This window comes from Cyphomyrmex costatus, unplaced genomic scaffold, assembly GCF_001594065.2.
Source record: "Cyphomyrmex costatus isolate MS0001 unplaced genomic scaffold, Ccosl1.0 scaffold5, whole genome shotgun sequence".
Lineage (NCBI taxonomy): Eukaryota > Metazoa > Arthropoda > Insecta > Hymenoptera > Formicidae > Cyphomyrmex > Cyphomyrmex costatus.
Window position 1 is genome coordinate 2,656,896 of NW_017279267.1, and position 23,230 is coordinate 2,680,125.

The following is a 23,230-nucleotide window of genomic DNA, read 5'->3' on the forward strand; positions in this document are numbered from 1 at the left end:
TTTTATCGATGCGAGCACGGCTACAATAATATTAAACGCTTACAGCGACAATACAAGAAAATTCGTAATTTACTTTTATAATAATTGCTGTAAAATTTTAGCCTTAGTTTGCAGAGCGAAGGAAAATTAATTAATTATAAAAATCTTTTAGAAAATAAATAATTAGATTATATTATATCTATATAAATAAATTATGCTTTTGATGCTAATAAATATCACATATATTACTTTGAGACAAAATTTTGTATACTTTTCTAATAATATATAATTATATTAGTCTTGTAATCTTCTTAATTTTCTCGTTGTTATTGAAAACAGTAAATAAACGTTGACTATAATTTAACACGAGATGTAGTGAAAGTAAGGGCTCGTTGATGTCTTCTCGTACCTGCCTGCTGTAATAGTAGGAATCGCAGAAGGGTCGGTCAATGACCTCGTGGCCATTGCGGCCGTGACACAAACGTAAGCAACTAGGAAGAGATAAAGGGGGAGGCCCCTTTTGGACTGTCCGATCCCGTCTTTGTCAGCGATTTCCCTCGCTGTACCAACGAAAAAAATCGATTTTATTCCTCTCCAAGTATCTTCGCATGATCAAAGATCCTTGCTAAAAATGCACATTGGAATTCATATTCGTTCTTCGTAGCTGTTATTACTTTTTGTCATGGTTTCTGACGTGGAAGGGCTGGAAAGGCTATCAATTCACATTTAATAACTCTCGGAATGGATTCGTTTAGAATATATAAAATTCATGAAATTATTTTCTCTCTCAGAAAAGATTTTTGATATTAAGACAAAAAAATATTCTTGACGTATTTAAATCTTATCGTATATTATTCAATATAAAAATAAAATAATATTAAGATTTAAAAAATCATTCTTATTCGAAGAATTTTCCTCCTTCGAATTAAATAAGATTGACTTATTATGTGATCCTTGATTATCTTGAGATAAATAACAATATAAATTAAATTGATATCCGCTCAAATAAATTTCAAATTAAACTTAATCTATCTCCCAGGTCACAAAAACTAATTGAGCTATACTAGTTGTTAGAAATATATATAAATTTATTATTAATAATTACATCGGTATATACGGAAAAGTTTCGACTTCACAGAGTCCTCAACAATCGCAACCGAATTCTTAAAAATTAATTAATTTTTTTTCCCCTTTTTATATTATTTTTTTAATTTTTTTGGTATATTGCGAAGAATATCACAAGAATATAACAATATAAATTTCAGTTTATGTATTTTTATGTTTAAATAAACATTTAAACTGACAAAAATATTAAATTTTAATACATATTTCTTTGAATAGTATTAAGTAAACATTTTTTACTTATAAATAAATATTTATTTAATAAAAAATAATAGTTAAATTAATAACCGAATGAGACAATGCTATAGCGATCTAAGCTGGATCACGAGTGCTTCTAAATAATTGTGTGTGAATTTTTTCACACGCAATATTAATATAAATTCACACATAATTATTTAGAAGCACCCGTGATTTAGCTTAGACCGCATTGTCTCGTTCGGTTTGAAATTTGGCGATCCAATAAGAATTGATATTAGTTAAATTAATAGTTTTTGTATCAAATAAGTACAATATATGTTTACATTTGGTAAATATATTTACTTTGTATATTTACTTTGCTATTCAAACAACTATTTTATTAAATTTTATTTCAGTGTAATTGATATCACAATGCACGATGCTGATGTCCAATATTTGGCATAAAATTGATGTCTAAGATTATTTTATTCTAAATTTAAGAATTTTCTATTTAAGAATAAAATATTTCTATATTAACAATAAATATGATCGTCCTGATATATTGATTCTATTTTACGATGGATTAAAGAGTAACAACATTGTATTCAGAATTTTTTTCTATGTGATATTGAAAATATTTCAGAGGAGAACAAAGCAGCTTTATTTTTATTTTGGTTTTATATCGAGAAGTCGTAAATTACTGTCGGAAGACAGGCAGAGTATATTGCGAATAGAGCAATCAATGAATATTGCGTATAAATTCATCGAATGTTCCGCATACTAGTCTTCGTCGGTCTGTCGAATCTACTTTTTCCGAGTATTATACTTGACTTGGCAATTTCCCAAAGAGTTGCATACTTGGTCGCTGCATTGCTTTCGTATACCATTTTCCGTATACGATCGCTTTCCAAAACGAGGCATGAGAAAAAAACGCCTTGGTATTTTATTTGGTCTCTATCTTCATGTGTTGTATTTTCTAAAATTCCAGAATAGGTAGAATAAAACAAATGTCAGATTCTAAGAAAGATGTCTACGGCAATGAAAATATTACATTGTTCACGACTTTTGCAAGAGAAGCAATGATTTCTTTCCTTCAAGCATGCATTTGAGGCTGTCGAGAAGTTTAGTAAAAGACCTTCTGTTTCCTATTGTGTTCAGTTGTGGCAGTCCTTCTATTGTCGAAATATTAATTCACTTTTCAATTCACTGTACAGGTCAGAATTCCATTAAATATAATTTTCTCATTCAAATATATTATGTCTCTGAAATAGACTAAAGCGAAAAGCATTAATTTTATTTTTATTTATAGCTCGCTGGCAGGAATAAATTTAAACATTGGAATTTCCCAATAATATAATTAATGAATAGCCTTATGATTATTTGTACTGTCTGTTGTATAAATGTACAGTTATCGCAAATAAATATTTTATAGGAGAGAGATTATTGAATTCTCTTTTCTCTCTTTCTCTGTCTCTCTTTCTCTCTCATTGAAAAATATTGCCCTCATTTATGCCCTTGTTAAACAAATACTTTATACTTACCAGATTATCTTTCCGAACGATAGACGAACTTATTGTTAAATATTAATTCGAATTTTAATCCGCAGAAATTTTTGATAAGCATTAAAAGCGATGCGTCATAGTGTTAATTATTCGCGCTTTAAATTCAGCGTTGGTTTATACCGGTTTTCATGCTTGAGATCAAATCAATTTTACGGAACTTAACCAGTCGGATAGGTAATAATTGTTGTTTTCAATGTACACTGGCAGAGAAAATTAGAAAGCTCATTAACTCTCAGATAATTAAATTATAATTTTAGCCTCGCAAATATATCGTTGGATATATTATTATTATATATATGTATATATTATTGTATTTAATAATCCATATCATACTGTGCTTTACGGCACGGTATTCCTAATCGAATCAGTAGTTGTTCATTTCGTCGTTTTAATAGATCTTGCATTATTTCCTTGCGAAATATTGGTTGATATCGGATATCCCTCGATGACGTATCGGCTGTCGATTATCAGAATGAAATCGCAAAATGCGTCGGCGACACGCGCCGTTCCTTCAACAGCAGACATCAGAATTTTCCAAATATAATTAACTGTATCTCAAAATAGTAATTTCTTATTAATAATTGTACGTATATATCGATTGTCAGCTTCACGAACGATTGGATGCTGCGCCAAATTAGAAAACCGATACGACCTGCATTTTATGTTGCTGTGGGATTTATTTTTATTTCCAATATATAAAGAAAATTTCTTTTTCTCTTTATTTTTTTAGTTAAAATTATTTTGTCCGCTTTAAATTGATAAAGTTTATAAAAAACTAGTTTTAGGTAGAGAAATTAAGATTTCGAGTTAAAGAGAGAAGGTAATTAAAGCAAGGATAAAATTTTTTTTTATATTTATTAATATATGCTCTAAATAGTTAGCAAATTCACGAAAGTAAAACATTTACAATAAATTTATAGTTTATTAAATTTTATACTAAAAATGTGAAATGTGAATGATTAGTTATGTAAAACTATATAAAAATGTTTGTAATTAATATAAAAATCTGTATATATATATAATATTATACATATATATTATATTTGAGAATACATTTCAAAGAAGTAAATTATAAATACTTTTTTAAGGCAGAATTCAATTATAACTACGATATAATTAAAATATATGTAAGAATACGTCGCTTTATATTCGGTCTTATATATAAATGATTCGATGTGCATTTTTAATACCTTGTTAAATTCTACAATATAATAATACTGTAATACATTCTACATAAAGCAATCATTAAAAAAAGACGGGAAGAATATAATTGGATTCTGACGCGATTCTCTTTACTATCACGTATTGAACGATTTACGTATTCACTGCATATTGAATGATGCACTGAATACATAGCAAATTAATAACCACTTGCAATTATACGAAACAACAATTCCATTAATGCTAATGAATTTTACGGGAAGCCCTTGCTGTAAAACATTTATTTTATTGAAATTTCATCGTAGTTATAATTTTTATTCAAATATTTGTTTGTTACATGTTTGGACATATATGGTACTTCGGAAAACAATAATACTCGTTTAATCCAAAATCGATTGAGAAACTGCTATAGCAGGAAGTTTAATTGTTTCTATTGTATCGTCGATTTGATCTTGCGTGAATAGCATTACTCTGAAACTGTTATTTGAAATAGAGCAGATTTTTTTTTTTTTCTTCCAGAATAAATGTTCTTCAAGAAGATTAAATAAGGTATGCATCAAGATATGCATGGAATAAATTTATGCAATAAAAAGATTGAACGGTGACTGTAGGTTAAAGGTTAAATATATCAATAAATAGCAGAACTTTCCAATTAACTTTCTTCATTCACTTCATCGTGTATCCTTTTTCTTGATAAAATATTAGATTTAATTAAATTTTAATCTGGAGATTTACACACAGTTGCACACACACACACACAAATGTTAAAGTACTTAATATTATAGTTTACAATTATTATTATTATTATTATTATTACCTCCTTTATTCTTGAAGAATAAAAATATATTTATTTCAATTTTAGAATTAACCTGACTGTGTATGCATTGTCTATTTAGAAGAAAACTAAACTTTAAATCTCTCCTAAGAAGAACATCTTGCTATTCTATATCGTGCCTTCTTCATAAGCTTGTTTCCTCACGTCTCATGAAATAGCACTTTGCAGAAAAGCAGAGACGCTATCCTAACGTTTGTCCACCTCGGGATCACGGAAACGGAAATTACGAGTGAGAAAAAAAGGAATATTAATGGGGTTTCTCTGCCGCGCCGTCTGCGGGATTTGTTATGTGAGAACGTAAAACCATTTTCGTCGGAAAGAAAACGAAATCGGGGGGGAAACGAAGTCCTCTTTACGGAGAAGGGCGGTTCGCGGGGGGAGGGGAGGGGGCGCAACACGAAAGTTGCAAATGGGCAAAGTTACGCGGCGATGGCGGAAGAGGTCGGGGGACTTTCTGTGTAAGTAACCGAGCTTGCGAGTTGTGCTTTCGAATAAAGCTCCAGTCTAACGATCGGGCAGCGTGCGTGCTTGGAAAAGAAATTGTAAGTCCCGCACCTGCTCCTGGCAATTTTTATTGCCATCTGGATTACATTTGATTGACCTGCTATTTTCTTCTATGCAATGAATGTTCTATAAAAATATAAAATTAAAATGGCTTACGCAGAGGTATGAGGGGTATACGAATACTGTAAAGTTCTGATAAACTTTTCACAATGTAAAATGAAAAAGAATTGACAATGCGAGGATTGTATCTTTTTAATGCTTCAACTTTTAATTAATCCTACACATTTGCGTTTTTTCTATTTCTAATATCAAATAATTTAGCAAGTAAAGCTCAAATTAAATTGATAATAATTACACAACACGATAACAATAGTCTATGAACGAGATCCGTCTATATGACAGAAGCAAGCATTTCATTTTTCGTAATATCGTTCAAGCGAATGAAAGCCTCGAGGAATTTCGCGCTGCCTCAATGTCAACCTCAAAAGTTATTACGCGATGGATCCATTTGACCCAGATTCGTAATTCTCCGGAAAGTTGGTCGTGCCGTCGAATCAATCCATAGATTCGCGAACGAGATCGGCCCGAGCCCAACGGATAAATCGATTTTGATAAAATGCCGCGAAATTAAGCCTGGGCTACGCTCGATATTTCCGGCGCTTTTGTCACATGATAACGCTAAGCGGATTGCAAGCGAACTTACTCACACATCACGAAAATACACGCGCGCAATGGAACGGATTAAAAACTAAAATGATCACTAGAAAAAAGTTTATAAAAAGTTGAATAAGCCAGTATGAAATTGGAGCTGTGTATAAAAATGTGCATCTGAAAAGTTGCAACATTGTAAAAGAGGAATTATGTCTGGCGAGAAATAAAATTGCTAACAAGAGAAATTGCTATTAAAATAACAAAGAGAGAGATGTTAGGAAATCTAAATATCCTATAGATATTGCAAATATTTTAGACTTTATTTAAATACTCTTTTGTGCGTGAGTGTGTGTGTGTGTATTTCATTTTAATAAAACGCAGAGTATATTATACTTAAATAGGATTTTTAAAAAATTTGTTTTCACTCTAAAGTTAAATAATTTAAATGATATATTGTATTGCTATATACATATATTACATATGCTATATTAAGAGGAAAAAATACAACTCTCTAATTTAATTGTAATTTATAGTATAGTCATTTTTTTTAAACAACTGTTTATAGTTGTTTTCGTATATATATACTAATATAGTTAATTATACTATTAATGACAACCTCATATATATATGTGCTATATTAGATCATTTGACGAAGTGTACGATATAAAAAGAAAACAAAAAGCGCCGAAACTGCAACTGTGACGTTCAGCGTAGGATAAATATTGCGGTCGTATGGCTCACATACGTACGAGCAAGCATACAGAAGGAAATTGCCTCGGGAGAACTTATTGACCTGTATTTCATAATAAAAGCCAACATTACAATTGATTTGTGACGTAGCCGTTGCTGTATTGCACAGGTAGGACATCATGTTGCAGCGTTTCGCTGTAATAATCTCGCGTGTTCGCAGCCTTTAAAAATTTACGAAAACTTGTTGCACAGGTATATCGAACTAGCACGTTATTTCCATGAAGGTGTTGTATATAATAATTAGAAAATCATATATATAAAACGCGAGAGCGTTTCTAAATTTTCAACATTTTTAAGGACTCATTCTACGAAAATAGAATAGTCTCATTCTATTAAAAGAATTTACATTCTTTTCTTTCTAAAGGTCTCTCATTATAAATAGGATGCATTGATTAATTTAATATAACAAGTTTATTTTATCCGTAACACATTTCTTTTGGTTTTTAAATTGGAGATAAATTTTTCTTCTACAGTTTTATACTGCAGGAGGCAATGTTCACATAGATGAGTCTCGCGATCCATTACGATGAAACGCTCCGGATTTTTCCCTCTCTTTATATCGGAGATCCGCGCGTAGGCAGGTTAAAGGAGCGCCGTCGTGTCTCGCGCTGTGTTTACCCTCACGTCTCTCGCGGTTTTTCACCACCGATCGCGGATGCAAAGACGTGGCTCTCCCATGTCGCACCCCGGGAATCTCGCCACACACCCCTCGGTATTCCGGATGCACGATACATCAGGCGCATTCGTGGGAAATTTGTGGGCGACGTGTCGAGTATGTTCTTGGATATACGTCACATCGGCCGAGAATGCCGTCGCTGGTAATTTCTCGCGAGAAGCGTCTCGGCGTGCGCCTTGCAAAAATGACATCTTTCCCTTCGGTTTCTTCTTTACCGATTTTACACCGAAATGCATTCGCGACGCGTTCGCAACATTAAATACCAGCTAGCTCTCTCATCGTTCGTGTAATACGCGAGCGAACGTGACCGATTACATTGCATGCGGAACGGTTCTAGGACGAGTCACACTGCAACTAAGTTTAAAAATACCCATCCTTTCCTGAAACCGATACTTTCGCGAATGCTAATTTGTATTCCTTCAGTGCTGCATTCGTTGTTAGGTCTAAACCGCTTGAAGTTTAATTTTAGAGTAAGAAAGTACGATAGTGCCAACATCTGAATATATTTTCTAATATTATCATATTTTATTTTTACAGCTTCAATCGTCGGTGGATCCAGCGGCGCAAAGTGGTTCGTTTACGAGCTCCAAAGGACAAGAATATTTTTTAAAGGTGCGTCTCATTTATTAATACAAAATGGCAAACATTAATAATCAATAATACAATCGAATTGAAATTAATTTAGATTAATTTTTTAAGCTCTTAAGAATCGAAAAGGTACACTGTTAGATATTTTTAAAGGAGCAATGGTAGCTTTTTGAATTAAATAATATTTTGTTATTTTTAACTTCCATATCAAAATGTATCAAAATGTAAATTAATCCTTTTCTGTAGTTAGTTTCAAAGTAAACAACAAGTTCATATTAACATAGGCACTTAATAATAATAAACTAAATTTGAATTAAATTTAATATTTGAGTTAAATTATTCAATTTCATTGTTTAGTTAAATTAATGACATATTGAGTAAGAGCGACCTATAGAATTTAAAATAACTCAAATTAAAAATAACTCAAATTGAGTATAATTTGAGATTATGAATTTAACAGTATACTGTCATCTGTTATGCTGAACCCTTCGTGACATCGAACCCTTCAATTCTCATTTTCGATATCGTTATTGGTTCTTTTGGCAATTTTTATCTTTTGACATGGTAAATGCGCACGAGCGAAATATGTCAGAAGATAACAAACAGAATAATATTATGTGACATAAAGACTTTGTTGAGATAGATAAGAACTTCCATATTTTCTCCATTTCTTGACGGAGGAAATACTCCTTTCAAATATGTGAAGAGAAATGTTTGCGAACAAAGGAAAAACGTTTCTCATGTTCATGATGGTAACGTTACGAGTGTGCGGCAGTAACACAAGTCTCGATATCTTTTAGTTAACAATTGACAGAGAAAGAGGAATTCTACTACTACTACTATCGTTACATCATCAATATTATTTAGTTTACAGTCAGTTCATTCATTTATTCTTGTAAACGTTAGCGAATCAAAATGCATCGAACTGTGATTAATAAAAAGAATCAATGGAAATCAAGGCTGACATTTACTCGACGAATTTGTGCCATGTCAAATTCGTTTCAATCGCCATATTTGCGGTTTATTGCTGAATTCCATCCGATCTAACGTATTTACGGTGGTGCATCGAATTGACGCAAATCGTCTTTTTGATGCATTTCACGCTATATACCTAAGCTTTTATCCTGCGAGGGTAAAATATTGCAGTCTCAAAATATCTTCGCTCATAAAATAACCGTCTCGATAATATTTAAACTCTTCTATACTGCTATACTTATTAAGATTAATGAAACTTAGATATGTATTTATAATAACTATACAATAATAAAATTGTAATAAAAATTAACAAAACTTACGAATATTTTAATTTCATATAAAAGTAAAATATTAAATATTAAATTTTATACTTAATTATATCTATTGAACATTATTTATGAATTAGTTATGATTTATTTAGTTATTATATGAATAATATTACATTAGTTATGAATAATATTAAAATTATAAAATAATTTTTTTATTGTCTTATTATTTTTATAATAATAATAAATTATAATAAAAATAGTAATTATTATAAAAATAATATAAACTAATTTATTTGTTGCTATTTGTAATTAAGAAAATAGTTTTTTCTTTCTGAAACTGTGAATTGGTCAACGAAAAATTTCGAAGCGAAATATATGAATCGAATCTCATGTAAAATCCTCGATGAAGGAAATGAGTTTTATTTTGTGTCTTTTTTCGTCTTGCACAAACCTTAGCGCGCGCAGGTAATTGCTTTGAATAATACGATTCCCGAATAACTCCACACAGCTTTAACCGCGTTATCAATCCTCCGCGGAACTACGTGGTCCTTGGTAAACATTGTTTGCCAAGGGAATGTCGCTTCAAAGTCCCCTGGATAAATGTCATTACGCTTGTTATGTGCGGCCGCGCTTTCTACTGAAAGAAACAAGCGCACAGATGCAGTAGGGTCCCTTTTAACCCATTCAAAATGGAAACTCCTTCGAGTCTCGAAACCAACGTTGTCGGTTCTTATGGGACGTTCTTGGGAACATATGGCATAGTTAAGCTCTTCTACAATCCTTCTCCTGTTCAAGTATTGAAGCTTAATTTCGTATTTTTGAGAATCAAATTTTTCTTTTAGATAATTTGTAGAATAATTATTATTGAAATAACTTTTTCTTCTCTCTCTTCTCCTTGTTTGTGTCGCTTAAACATCTTTATGAATTATAAAATAAATTTTTATTATGAAACTAGGCATTTTAGTTTCGAACTTATATTACTTTGCAATAAAGATAATCTTCTTCTCACAAAAGCAGCGTGTTCCAAGAAATTGCATAATCGAAAAGCTATTTCCTCACACGCGACAATAACGTATTTTTTACGCAATACACGTCATATCGTCGACATAAAATTGTTGAATATGCTGATGTTCGAGTGTTAAAAAACATTGTTCTTCAAGGAACGTTTTACCAGGTCATGGTTTTCAATATTTTGTTTTTTCTTCGTTAGTGAAAACTTTTCTTTTTCTGTTGATAATCTTTTTCACATGTCTACCTCTTTTGGATTTATTTCTTTATCTTCTGTTACATTTCTTGATCTCTCGATACGATCGATTTATCAATGTCAATTAATTATGGATAAGTCTACTGTTTTTAATTTTATTTTAGAATTCAATATTAAATATATAAATATTGCCTTTAATCTTAAATTAATGATATTAGTACTGCAATATGTAATACTAATGTACTTAATATATTTTAATACCTCTTCAGTGAAAACAAATATAAATCTTTAGAGAGGCAAAAGTGTATATTTTACATTTTAGTTCTACAAATCTAATTTATTAAATGTGCGGAAATGTTTGTGATGTTGGAAATGGGTGGAAATGAAAGATAGACGGATTGAAAGCGAAGCTGGGTATAGGAAGCTGGAAGATACATAAGATATAGAAACAGACAAACACATTGAGTTAATTAATTAGAGTTACTTAAAGTAAAGTAATATTGGTTGTTTACCGCCAACGGAAATAGCAAATATATATTTGCAGATAAATACGATTTGTAATTAGGCGAGATAGGGAATATACCCCTTAACTGTATACAAGACAATTGACAAGTAGAGTATATCGAAGGATTCGATACAATACGAAAAATGCTATTTATCAGGATGAATCGTTGTATCCCACGTGACGTGACGATTAGTATCCCTCAACATCCCTTCATTCTCCGATTTTTCTGTTCTTCTTAATCGAACCAACGATTTCTTTGCTTCGCAGGGGCTCGAAGCAACACTGAATGACAACAAAAAGAAGTACGGCGACAAGGTGTGTGCGCTTCTGTCAGCTTGGGAGCATGTCACCAATTATATTCCTGCGGCACCGCCCGAGGCCATCCAGTCTCTCATAGAATGGGCTCACAGGTGGGTACACGTCGTTCGTCGATTGCTGTTGTTGCATCTGTGATTATGCGACCCTCGATTAACGGAGAACTCGTTTCGCAAAGACACGTACGGGCGAGAGGATACATCGTTGCATGACTATGATCGTTTATTGTCGCTACATTGTTGAAAAAAGATAGACCATGTGATCTCTATATTATGACTTTTTTCAATATGAAATTTTTTTATGTAAAATAATTATGCAAATGTTTATTTTTTAATTGTAAAAAGAGCGTTAAGTCGAACTTATTCAACAACACAGTAGCCTATTTTTGTAAAGACCAACATTAAGGATATATCGTAATGATGATCTACAATTGCATTCTTGAGATACAGTTGGAAAATTTGTGTATTTTTGTGAAAAAATCTGCTGGTTACAGTTTTTGTGTTAAGTAAGGTACACATTTAGATGTAAATTTAACATACATATGTCTCTTATGTTAAATGAATACAATGAATGTGAAATATAAAGTTATTGAAACGATTTAAAAAAATATGTTAAAGTAACACAATTTGCACGTATTTAGTAAATATGTTAAAATTTATAGAATAAGGGTGTTGATTTTACTATTGTGGCGACCCGCCACCAGAGGTCCAACGAGACTCGCGCCTATTCTTGCAAGTATTCGAGACACGCGAAATCCCTTCATATAGAACCTCGATCTTAAAAACTCCCCCAGGCGTCTAAGGTAGGCTCTCACTATAATGCCTTACTGACGAGTCCAGTAGGGGGTAGGGGCCGGGATAAAACACCGCGGCAGATCACATCTCTTGTTGGTCACAAGGGGCCAAACTCTATAACAGAAATGGGCAGTTGTTGTTGTTAGGCGAATCATCTTTTTAGAGAACATTTGTTATATGTTAATTTTGTCATAATAATTATGTTGATTGTACACATAACTCTCTTCAAATTTTATTCAAGATTACATTTTTGTTGAAATATAAACATAGTATCCGTGTTACTATTCAACATACTCATATTATGTTAAATTAACACAAAAATTTGAGTGGACCATTTGGGACATGCGATTTATATTAAATTTAACATATTTTTTCCAACTGTGAAGAGAAGATAAGCAAATTCATTCCAATAATAGTTTAAAAACATCAGTCGTCTATTTTTATAGATGTCTGATAATTACACTATTGATATTATGAATATTGATTATAATTATTTTTATTTATTTATAAATAGTAATTATGATTATTTTTTATCAAATTACATCATTGAAAAATGGTACCATGTGATATTTATCTTATGATCTTTGATTTTTAATAACGAAATATTGTAATTGTGTAAAAGTTCGTATTTTAATTAGAAAAAGGGTGATAACAGTTGAACTCATTCAACAAACCAATAGTCTATTTTTGTAAGCTGAAAATACACATTTTTATTGCATGTAATTTTTTAAATGCTTCTTTTAGAAATAATGAGTTTGGAGTGAATGAGAATTTTTTTAACATTATCCATTTAGTTTACATTGCTATATCATTATCTTATTTAAGTATTTAAATAATTGAATGTATAATGTCGAAACCGCCAAGTTATATTTATACCACTTAATTATGTTCATTATTATTGCATTATGAGATCTATTCGCGTCCGTATATGACCCATTTAACGCACGGCATATACACAGGCGACTTTTTTTGTATTACCGGCTCGAGCTTTTTCGACACAAAGGTAGCGTGAAACGAGTTTCGATGTAACAGCGTCGTTCTACGGCAGATGAACGTGATGGGAGAGAGAAAAAGCGTGAGAGAGATAGAGAAGTGGAGAGAGAAGCAGACTGCACTGAGTAATGAATCTGCACGTATGTAGCACCGTCATACAAACGATCCCGGAATTTTGAATAGCAATGCGACGCAAATTCACGTTAACGTGACGGGTATACAACCGAGGCACCCTACGGGTACAGGATAGTCCAAAAGGGATGCGCGAGAACATTATTCTTCGTGAAGTTTCCAGTCTTCCGTAATGGAGGTCTGATTAGGGAGCCGTTCAGCATTGTTGTTGGTGGATGAATTAAATCTTGGGGGTGAATTAGACGTGAATAAGTAGTTTAAATCTTGTGGGTGAATTAGACGCGAATAAGTAATCAAGAAGTCCGACTTTTAATTTAATTTCCAACGAGTTTTTTGTTCATGATTTTATGATCGCTAATACTAAGATGAAGCAACAGATTATTACGAACTAACAAGATCTAAATTAACTCTACTTTTCATCCAATATTCACTCTTCTTCTTCTAATATAAATTTAATTATATAATATATAATATTATTGGTTTAAAAATAATTAATTAAAAAAAAAAAGAAAGATAACAATTTGCTTAGAACTAAAATATTGGTTAAGTTAAACCTATACAAGAATTCTGATTTTCCACGCTGCAGATATCTCCCTGTCTTTCTCTTCTCTTCTTATTTTAACATTCAGCTTCGCGATAGGCACTGCCGACGTAGATCGCAAAATGTTGAGAAGCAAATACGAAAACAAGTCCGCGCAAACACGTCCTACAGCCCGTTTTTTCACATTGCGGCTCACTCATACTGTTGTTCTTCTTTGTACAGACATACATTGACATTGGTATTGCGCGGGGAGTGGCCGAAATTGCCACCCGTCACCAAAACGCACCTTCACGTAACGCTGCGGAGGTGTGCGTCTCAGCTGGTGCAACATCCCGTTGCACCCAGGTGTACCGCTTTGCTGGATTTGGTGAACAATCCATGGAAGCATCCCATCCTCGACAGCATACTTAACGGCCAATCGGATGATTACGAACATGAGGAGGGTAAAAAGAAACGAATTATCATCATTTCAATATATAATGGTTTATGGTTTTAATCCCGTTTTAAATATGAATAAAAAGTAAGATCATGTATCATCTTATAATATCCTTGTGCCCAATCTTGAAAAAGTAGGTTGTTTGAACAAGTATATTTGCGCGCACCTGTCTAACTCTTAACTTAACTAGGCGTTACTAAAGTAGAAATGTAGCACGATCATTATGGTAGAATTTATTAAAAACCACAACTAATCTGAGAACTGATCTTAATTTATTTAGCTGTCTTTTAATCGCTGTATATGAAAATTTATAGAGTATTATAAATTACAATAAAAGTGTCATTTATATCATCATTTGTACCAATATTATTCGAAAAACTTTTGTCTTCTACATTCATGATGTTTATTTCAGCTTTTGATTTTATTTTAATTCTGATCGAGAATAATTTGTGGTGCCTGAATAAGTTTTTTAATAATTAAATTTAATTAGTAAATGAATTCATCAACGATATATAGTTTTCTCGCATCCTATAAATAGTTGCGGCGTTGTTGAATAGCAACCACAGGAAAATATGCTTCCAGAATTCTGCTGTTCGGAGAAAGGCGAGCTGCTGACGATGAGACTGAAGATACTCTGTGAGGACCGCTGCGAGGACATAGCGGTGAACCTTGCCGCTGCGTGCGTGCGCTCCCTCAGACGAAGCGATCAGCTGCGGTCGCTCTCGGAGTCTCATCACGTCCACTACATGATCGACGTGTACATCGTCCTCTTGTACAAATTGAAACGCACGCAAGATATTTTCGCTCAAGTAAGTGTCGAAAATGTCAGATTATTGCAAGGGATGTTTATTCGATTGTCAAAAATTGCTGAAGTATAAATATATATGAATCTTCAAATTTCAACCGATATCCTTGATGACGAGACTAATCATCTGAGATAATTTTTTAGGAAGAAAATGAAACTCTCATAGTAGTTTTTCTACTTTGATCGAGAATATCATATCTATTTTTTTATTCCCTTTACTATTTTAAGAAAATATTGAGTTAATTTGTAATATATCTATATAATAATTTTAAATAGTGTAAATGTAAATTATAGAACAATCAATATATGTATACACAATATTTAATTTAGTGCAGTTCAATGCACGATCGTTTACACAAAAAAGAATTATTCTCGAGTTGAACTAATTTATCTAGTTTGGAGAAGTGAAATTATGACACATCTAGTATTCCAAGAAAGCATCATCGAAAATGTCAAATTACTGTGCTATGAAACATATTGACCCACTTGCTTAATTTGCCAAGATCTGCAAAAGTACGAGAATATATTCAGAAAATTTAAAAATATATTTTTCAAACGATTGGAATCGTGAGAAAGTAGAATTATAGTAAATGCATCTAGAAGGTCGATTCGTTTCTTTGAAGAAAAGCCTATTTTGCGTTCTGTGCGAATATTGCCGTGCTGGAATTCATAACTGCGCTTTGTTACAGTTAAAATTAATGGACCTCAACGACGGGCTTGAATTGGTCCAAAGGCTTAGCGGTGAGAAGCCAACGAAGTATGGAACGGCGCGTGTTTGGAGAAATTCGATAAAGGCCGCGGAATTGGTCGCGCAGTATCTCGTTACTGCCGGGATGGTTCGACCGGTATCGGAAACCGGTGCAAATATTTTGGAACAGATTTTAAACTCTTGGGCGCTATTGCACGCAAAATTGAAGGACGTTTCGCTGACTTTACCTGGCATGATTAGAAAATTAATTGAACCCGCGGAAAGTGCTCAACATATTTATATCTTCTGTGCAGTACTTGCAAAACATGTAAGTAAAGATTTAATCTGACAAATTTAATATTTGAAAAATATTAAAAAATATTTGCATATATGGTTTTTTCATTTTGCCAAAAATATTAGTAAAAAATTGTATTGTATACGAATAGAATTATCAATAAAAGTTAAATATATTAAAAGTTAATAAAATGCCAAAAAAATCAGATTTTTTATTGTATTCAGAGGAAAAATTGAATAATTCTTTTTTAATTAAATAAATATTATTTTTCTTGGATTTCTTTTTAATTGCAGTTTGGCGAGAGTATAAAACCATTGGTAATTGAACTGTACATCAGAGCGTTAACAACAGATATGAACGAGCTGGAGAGTCAGAAGGCGAAATCGGACAAGGACAAGGTGCGCGAGACCGCCAAGCGTCTGAGCACGCAATTCCTTAAATTGGCGGACGTAGTAGACAGCAGTATTGGCATCGCAAGAGAATGCGTTTTGACAGCATTCTCCTTACATCCTACTAGAACCTGCTATGACAGAATAAAAGAATTGGCGGTGGCGTGTGGAAAGGCGAAGGAAGATGGCGGTTTACAAGAAGAGATTAAAATCAAGGAGGAACCCAAGGAAATGATTATAGAAAATGATCATCTTCCTATATCAGGCATTGAAGTTGAAATAAAATCCGAGTCAATAGAAAATGATAACGTCACGGAAACATCCTCGACGCCTTTACTAAGTACGACAATTTCGGAAGCGCAGCCAGTAGATCAAAATTTGGTCATCGCAAAAGACGTAGATTTTCAAAATGATCACGTAACGAAAACATTTGAACAGACTGATAAGTTGTTAAAGAGCCTGTTGACGACAAAGACTCCCGATATGAGATCGTCTGACATAACAATACCAACAACGTCGACCAGCGGCAATTGTACGTTACAATTAAAGCGTGAATCTTCGTCCGAGATGCTCGGCAAGCTTTGTTTCAATGGTGACGAATTCTCTGGCAGTAACCAACTGAACGACGATAAATCACAATTGGGCGAAGTAAGCACGAGACCAGGCGAGAACGTAGAGAGAACGTTAGACACGTCGATCTTGATCAAAAGCGAGCCTGTGACAGGCTCGGCAAATTACGACGAAAAGTCTGTACCTAGCCAAATTCTCGACGGGGAAAAATTGGGTCTGTCACCGCAACTATGCGACGATCTAGCCGTAGTTCTGAGTAGTCCGCGTTATCACATGCTCAATTGGGTGCTGGACTGGAAGGAGTTGAAGAATTTATGTGAGCGATATCTCGAAAACGCTGAAGAAATGCGTAATACGAATAAAGAACTTAAATATCTCAATATCGATTACTCACAGTTTAAAGATTGGCCATCGGAAGACGATACTAAAGATGTCTTCTTCGGCATTGAAAAAGGCTATGAGCAGTGGGTTGACCTACCATCCGATAGTTCTGAGCAATTTGGTAGCTTTCAGCCGGCAGCAGGTTATAAACGATCGTCGGTGCGTCGCAGTTTAGATGATACTACCACGGACTCTGACAGTAGTATGTTGCGAGTATCGCGACGTACCGCACGAGCGCGGAAAATCCACCGATTGGAATCATCCGAAAGTGAATATGACAGCGTTGAACGTAAACCAAAGCATTTTAGGAATAGGATCAGCTCAGTATCAGATAGCGATAGCAATACACAGGACAGTCAGACTGATAGCTTAGGTAGTGACGGTTGTCGGTTAGAAAACAAAAAGAAATCCAACAAATCTAGCAGCAAGGAGCCCAGTAAGAAACATTCAAAGACATCGAAACTCAGCGTCGACTCCGTCTCACATTTTCACATGTTAGTAAATGATGAAGTGCGACATTCGAACACGCACGAGGATGCCAGTGGTTCTGACGTTAGCAGCAATGACATCATCACTCTCTTTTCTGCCGACATGGACGAAAACAAGCGCGAAACGATCAAAGGATCAGCGTATACCGCTGCGGCACCATTCATTATTACTGAAAGGCGAAGCGATCCAGCTGTGCTTAAAACTCTTAGGATGTTCAGGCCGCAAAGCTCGAAAAAACCGACAAGGATTTCGCAGATTCTGCAGAAGAATATATTAAATAAGAACAAAGATACTAACAACGGCAACCGAACGGATGTCGAGCAACAAGTAACCAACAATATTACAAAATTTGCGCCCTTGTTAAGCACACTAAATCTAAACCCAAAGATTGTATTGACACGTACGGACGAGGCAGATCTTAAATTAGCAAGTCACGGCAAAAAACCTCAGCAGCGGTTGAGTAGTGGTGATATTACCAGTGAATTGATGAACATACAGAAGACGATGCCGTTCTCGTCAAATAATAAGAGTGTAATAACGTATCAGAAGAAAAAGAACCAGCGTGCTGCAAATGGCAAGAATAACGCCAACGAAAAGAGCTGCCCCGTGATAATCGATGGACGTCGCGACAATCGTCGTCATTTCGGCGTTAAGTCCAACTTGGGTAAGAGCAAGTATGATATTCTTGAGAAGGCTAGGGATTCCGATATATTGGCTAAAAATGTGCCTGGTTTGAATTCGTTGGATATGATGGTACCGCCGCGGCAGCATTCCACGGTGAATATTGTCCAGCTCTCCAGAAGTAGCGTACCGCAGAGTCCAAGTTCTGCTACAAGCACATCAACGATCATTAGCGTCAGTGGCAGTACGCCTCCGCGGCCGACGCGTACTCCAAGTGTAGCAAGCAACCAAAGCAGTAGTGGCGGTGGCAACAGCAGTATACAGCTGCCGGGTACCCCGTCTTCAACAGGCGGCCATGACAGCGGTGTCGGCATGAGTCCAGCAGGCCAGACACCACCATTGAGATCATCATCAAACCTTGGAATGCCTGATATCATCGGCGAGGAGGGCAATCAGCCATTAGATGCCGCATCACCGACGACTATGGGTTCGACGATCCCGACGACGATGGTTGCTAACAATGTCTCAATGGTCCATCAAATTGACATTGCTGCTACTGAATCGTCAAGTCCGGTGAGAACGATAACGCATATCCGTCGTGCGAGTAATCAACAGAATAACCAATCACCAAAAAAGTCACCTTCCTCGCCCGCGAGTGCAGGCGTGATTACAGCCACAATGACTACTGCGACGACTACGATGTCTTCGGGCGGATTAATTACAACGTCTGAATCATTAAAAGTTATCTGCAAACCCGATGGCAGTTATCATCTCTCATCTCGTAATCCTAATCAAATTGGCCCCAATCAGAGAAACCTTTTAAGTCTTCAGAATTTGGAGGACAGTAGCGGCGCAAACTTCACGCGACAAACGACGCAACGCGGTGCAGATGTGACAGGCGGTGCATCGTCCAATAGAAACACTTATGATCGACTGACCGGTACTAGTCCCGTAAAGAATACTTCGCAAACAAGTCAGAATGCTGGTCTGCCCAAGTTCCAACAGGCCTTTCGTAAAACTTCTATGTATACTCTGTCAACCGACGCGACTGCAAGTGGGGTTGCCAATGCTGCGACAGACACATCACTTGGTGGCGTTCAACAAACGACGACAACATCCGTGCAGAAGACAACGACGAATCTGTCGAAAGCGGTACAGACATCAGTGCCAAATAATCAACAGCATCAGCAACAGCAAGCGAATACCGGAAACGTCAACGTGCAATCGATCATTCCGAATCTGCAACTGCCATCCGGTAGGCAGATAGTTAATATTGTACCAAATTCCGGTAATAATGGTCCAACGAACACCTCCGTCGCTTCGAATCAAACCACGAATCAAACGCTCACGCAACTCGTACAGAACGCCACTTCGAATACCGGTGTTATATACACGCACAAAGTGATAGCCAGCAATAATCCGAGTCAACTGAATATCCTTCCACCAACGATCATATCGCACGGCAATTCGGTACCAAGTGGCAGAACTCCCGTAGTGAAGCTGAACATCATTCGTGGTTCGGTTAGATCACCAAATCTCTCGGGAACTATCCAGGCTGTTTTGACACCGAGATTACAACAACAGCAACAACAACAGCAGCAACAGCAGCAGCAGCAACAGCAGCAGCAGCAACAGCAACAGCAAACTGTGAGAACAGATCTAATCGGTTCTCCAATTGAAGTAAATAATCAGGTGAGCTCGACAACTCTAGAACAGTTACGGGAATTCGAGAGTGTGCTGGAGCAAGTAAAGGAAAGAAGTATCCAACCTCATTCTCATCAGTCGGTCTCGAATAGCGCGACTACAACAGCTGTGCAGACGCAGACCACCACGCAACAGACTCAGGCAAGCAAACAGCAGCAACAGATATCCGTTAGTTCTCTGGCGCAACAACTAATGATGCCAACGCAATCCAGCACGAATAGCGAGCCATTTGCTAGCAACGGCAATACTGTGACATTTCAACCGGATTCTGTATACCCGCAAAAGGTCTTGGCCTATGTGAATCCGAACAGTGGCACCGCCAAAGTAGCGACCAATTCCACGACACCAGTTGTAGTCACTAGCTATTGTCAACCAGCGGCGTCGCCGGCGCTAAGCGTCACATCTCAGAGTTCCTCGAGCCCATGCGTGACACCAGCACCAGCACCGATATCGTCGGCCGGCAAAACACCATCTACATCGCCATCCACCGCAGCTGGGACCACCGTCGTCAAAACTAATGTGAAGAAATCAACACCCAAAGTAATCAAGAATAGCACCACCAATACATCTAAGGCATCACCTATACCGAAACCGCAACAGAAACCGCAAGAAGATGAGCAGACTGCCCAAAGAATCTATGCGATTCTCGATGAGTACGCGGAACAGTTGAGAAACTCGCCGGATCTTAACAACAAACCGGCGCCCCGCAGAAGATCCAATCCGCCAACTAATCCGAATCAATCGTCAAAGAGGAAGAAATCAAGCTCCAGTAAAGCCAAGCCAATTGGACAGCAAACTTCTGAACTTAGTCCTACTACAGACGATCTTGGTAGGACTATGGGCAGCGAGGATTCGTCTAGTGGTATTGTACATGTGCAGGACAGTCCAGCTGGTTTCTCTGCACCAGAGGAGCCATCGATGAGCGCGGAAGCGAACGTAGAAGTGCGCAATTTGACGAATGATGACATCGAACTAAACGTGAAACGGCGTAATCTCATTTTTACGGAGCCAAACTCAGGCCAACCGCGTGCGTTAATTGTTCAAGAAACGCTGCAGTCCGGTTCGGTAAGTGTTAGCGAGGCGCTTGCCTCAGTTACAGGCAAAGTACTGGTGCCTACCAGTATCGTGTTACCGATAATGAAGGGCACCCAGCATCAACTTACTATAGTATCCGGGTCTAAGTTGTTGACTATGCCGACTGTACGCTCGGCCGGTGGCACTACAGTTTCAAACGCTCTACTGTTGCAGTCCATTCTCAATCAGAACAAACTTCATGTTCCACAATCGCAAACCGTCAAACAGATGAAGATGCAACCTACTCTACAGACGTTATCGAACAACAATCAGACAGTAACTGGTGCGCAAAACGTTCAGAGCACACCTGTGGTAATATCGCAAACCGGAAGTACGCAATTTGCTGGAGAGGTAGATACTGTGACGGTGTCTACAGCGGATAAATCGAGTGTGATCAACGAGCTGACATTGAAAAATGATGTCGCTGGTAACGCGATAACAGTCGAATCAGAGTCAACAAACGCCATTATGGTGAATAAAAACAATTCCACTCTCAGTCTGATTGGAACTCGGAATATCAATGAAATATCAGACAATCAACAAATATGCGGCGTTATCACCAGCAATCCGACGCTGCAGAGCACGAGATTCTTCAACTCGAACATACATAAATTATCTAACTTGAAAGCGGAAAACGCCGTGGTCTGTATTACGCCAGCTGCTACGGTTTCTCATTCGCCGGAAAAGAAATCTCAGGACGGAATACACACCGAGAAGTCAGTATCTTTACAAGCGGATGCCATTACACTTGCCTTTACCCAGCAGACTGATATGAACGTCATGCTGAACGACGCGAATCAGCAACAGCAGAAGGATACGAAGGAAGCGTCTACCGAGATAACATCTGGTACCAAAATTATTTCACCAAAAACGGTAAAAAGAAAATTCGACAACGCTACCGGCATACAAGAAAACATATCGCCGAGAACTTTGATTTCTACGAGCATTGCCACATCGTTACAGAATAATACGAAAATTGGTAAGAACTTGTCTGACAAAAAAATTGTGGAAATGTTATTTTATTTATGAATTGCTACATTAGCACAATTTTATATGATATATTAACATATTATTAATTGCTGTTTGATGTAATATGCATTGGAATAATTCCTAATTATTGTTTTTAATATACAAAATTATTTTAATTATTTATGTATTTATTATGATTGATTAAAAATAGTTGAATAAAAACAGAGTTAAATATCATGAGTTTAAGATATATTTTCTCTAGAGAGAGAGAGAGAGAGAGAGAGAGTTATTAAAAAGATATTATTTTTATTATTTTTTTTACACATTTTAAATCTTTATTAGTTGTGTCTTTATTTTTTCATAACATGATATATAAATTATTATGTTATATAATAATTCGTTTTATTACGTTTGCTTAAATAAGAAAAATATTGATATACGAATAAACAAATTTTTATTTAATATTTTTACAAGTACTATAGGGGTGTCTCTTTTTCAAATTATCTATAGATTGCATAACTGTATTATAATTTACAGAAACATGACTCTTTGACAAACAATATTGTATGAGCAATGTATTTGTATTAGAATAGCTCATATTGTAAATAGCTTGTAATAGACTCTCGGCATTAGACATTATATATGTATAATTAATTCTTCCTGTGTATTATTTTTATAGAGTCTATATCTTGTATCACTTCCACAAACAAGCAATCGAGCGTTATCGATAGCACATCGCAGTTCCTGGTAACCGGTGGACCGAGCAGTTCAGATAGCCAAGAATCATCTGTGCAGCAATCTACCGAGACAATTGATGGATCTTGTAAAGTTGGGAATGGGCTGCTGTACGAAAACGCACGTTTGCAAGAAGCATGGGAATCGGAAGGAAAGATATCGCCGGATACGCCATGGAGATACGTTCCTACGCCGATGAACGTACTAAGCAACGAGCCATTGAAAACATATTCCAGGTAATGACTTGAATTATATCGAGCATATTATAAAAATTATTTTTATCTATTTATTGAAATATTATATAAAGTCAAATCCCTTATTAAATCTTAAAATTTTTAAGA

General features: G+C 35.6%; 1 protein-coding gene across 1 annotated transcript in view; it reads left to right on the top strand.

The window, feature by feature from the left end:
• Positions 1-23,230, top strand: part of LOC108778487 (uncharacterized) — a 68,622-nt gene that overhangs the window by 42,294 nt on the left and 3,098 nt on the right. The window contains exons 2-8 of the mRNA XM_018545695.1: positions 7,955-8,029; positions 11,226-11,368; positions 13,956-14,176; positions 14,752-14,978; positions 15,664-15,990; positions 16,251-22,086; positions 22,834-23,125. Coding sequence (XP_018401197.1) covers positions 7,955-8,029; positions 11,226-11,368; positions 13,956-14,176; positions 14,752-14,978; positions 15,664-15,990; positions 16,251-22,086; positions 22,834-23,125 — 7,121 coding nt within the window. The remainder of the gene's footprint in view (positions 1-7,954; positions 8,030-11,225; positions 11,369-13,955; positions 14,177-14,751; positions 14,979-15,663; positions 15,991-16,250; positions 22,087-22,833; positions 23,126-23,230) is intronic.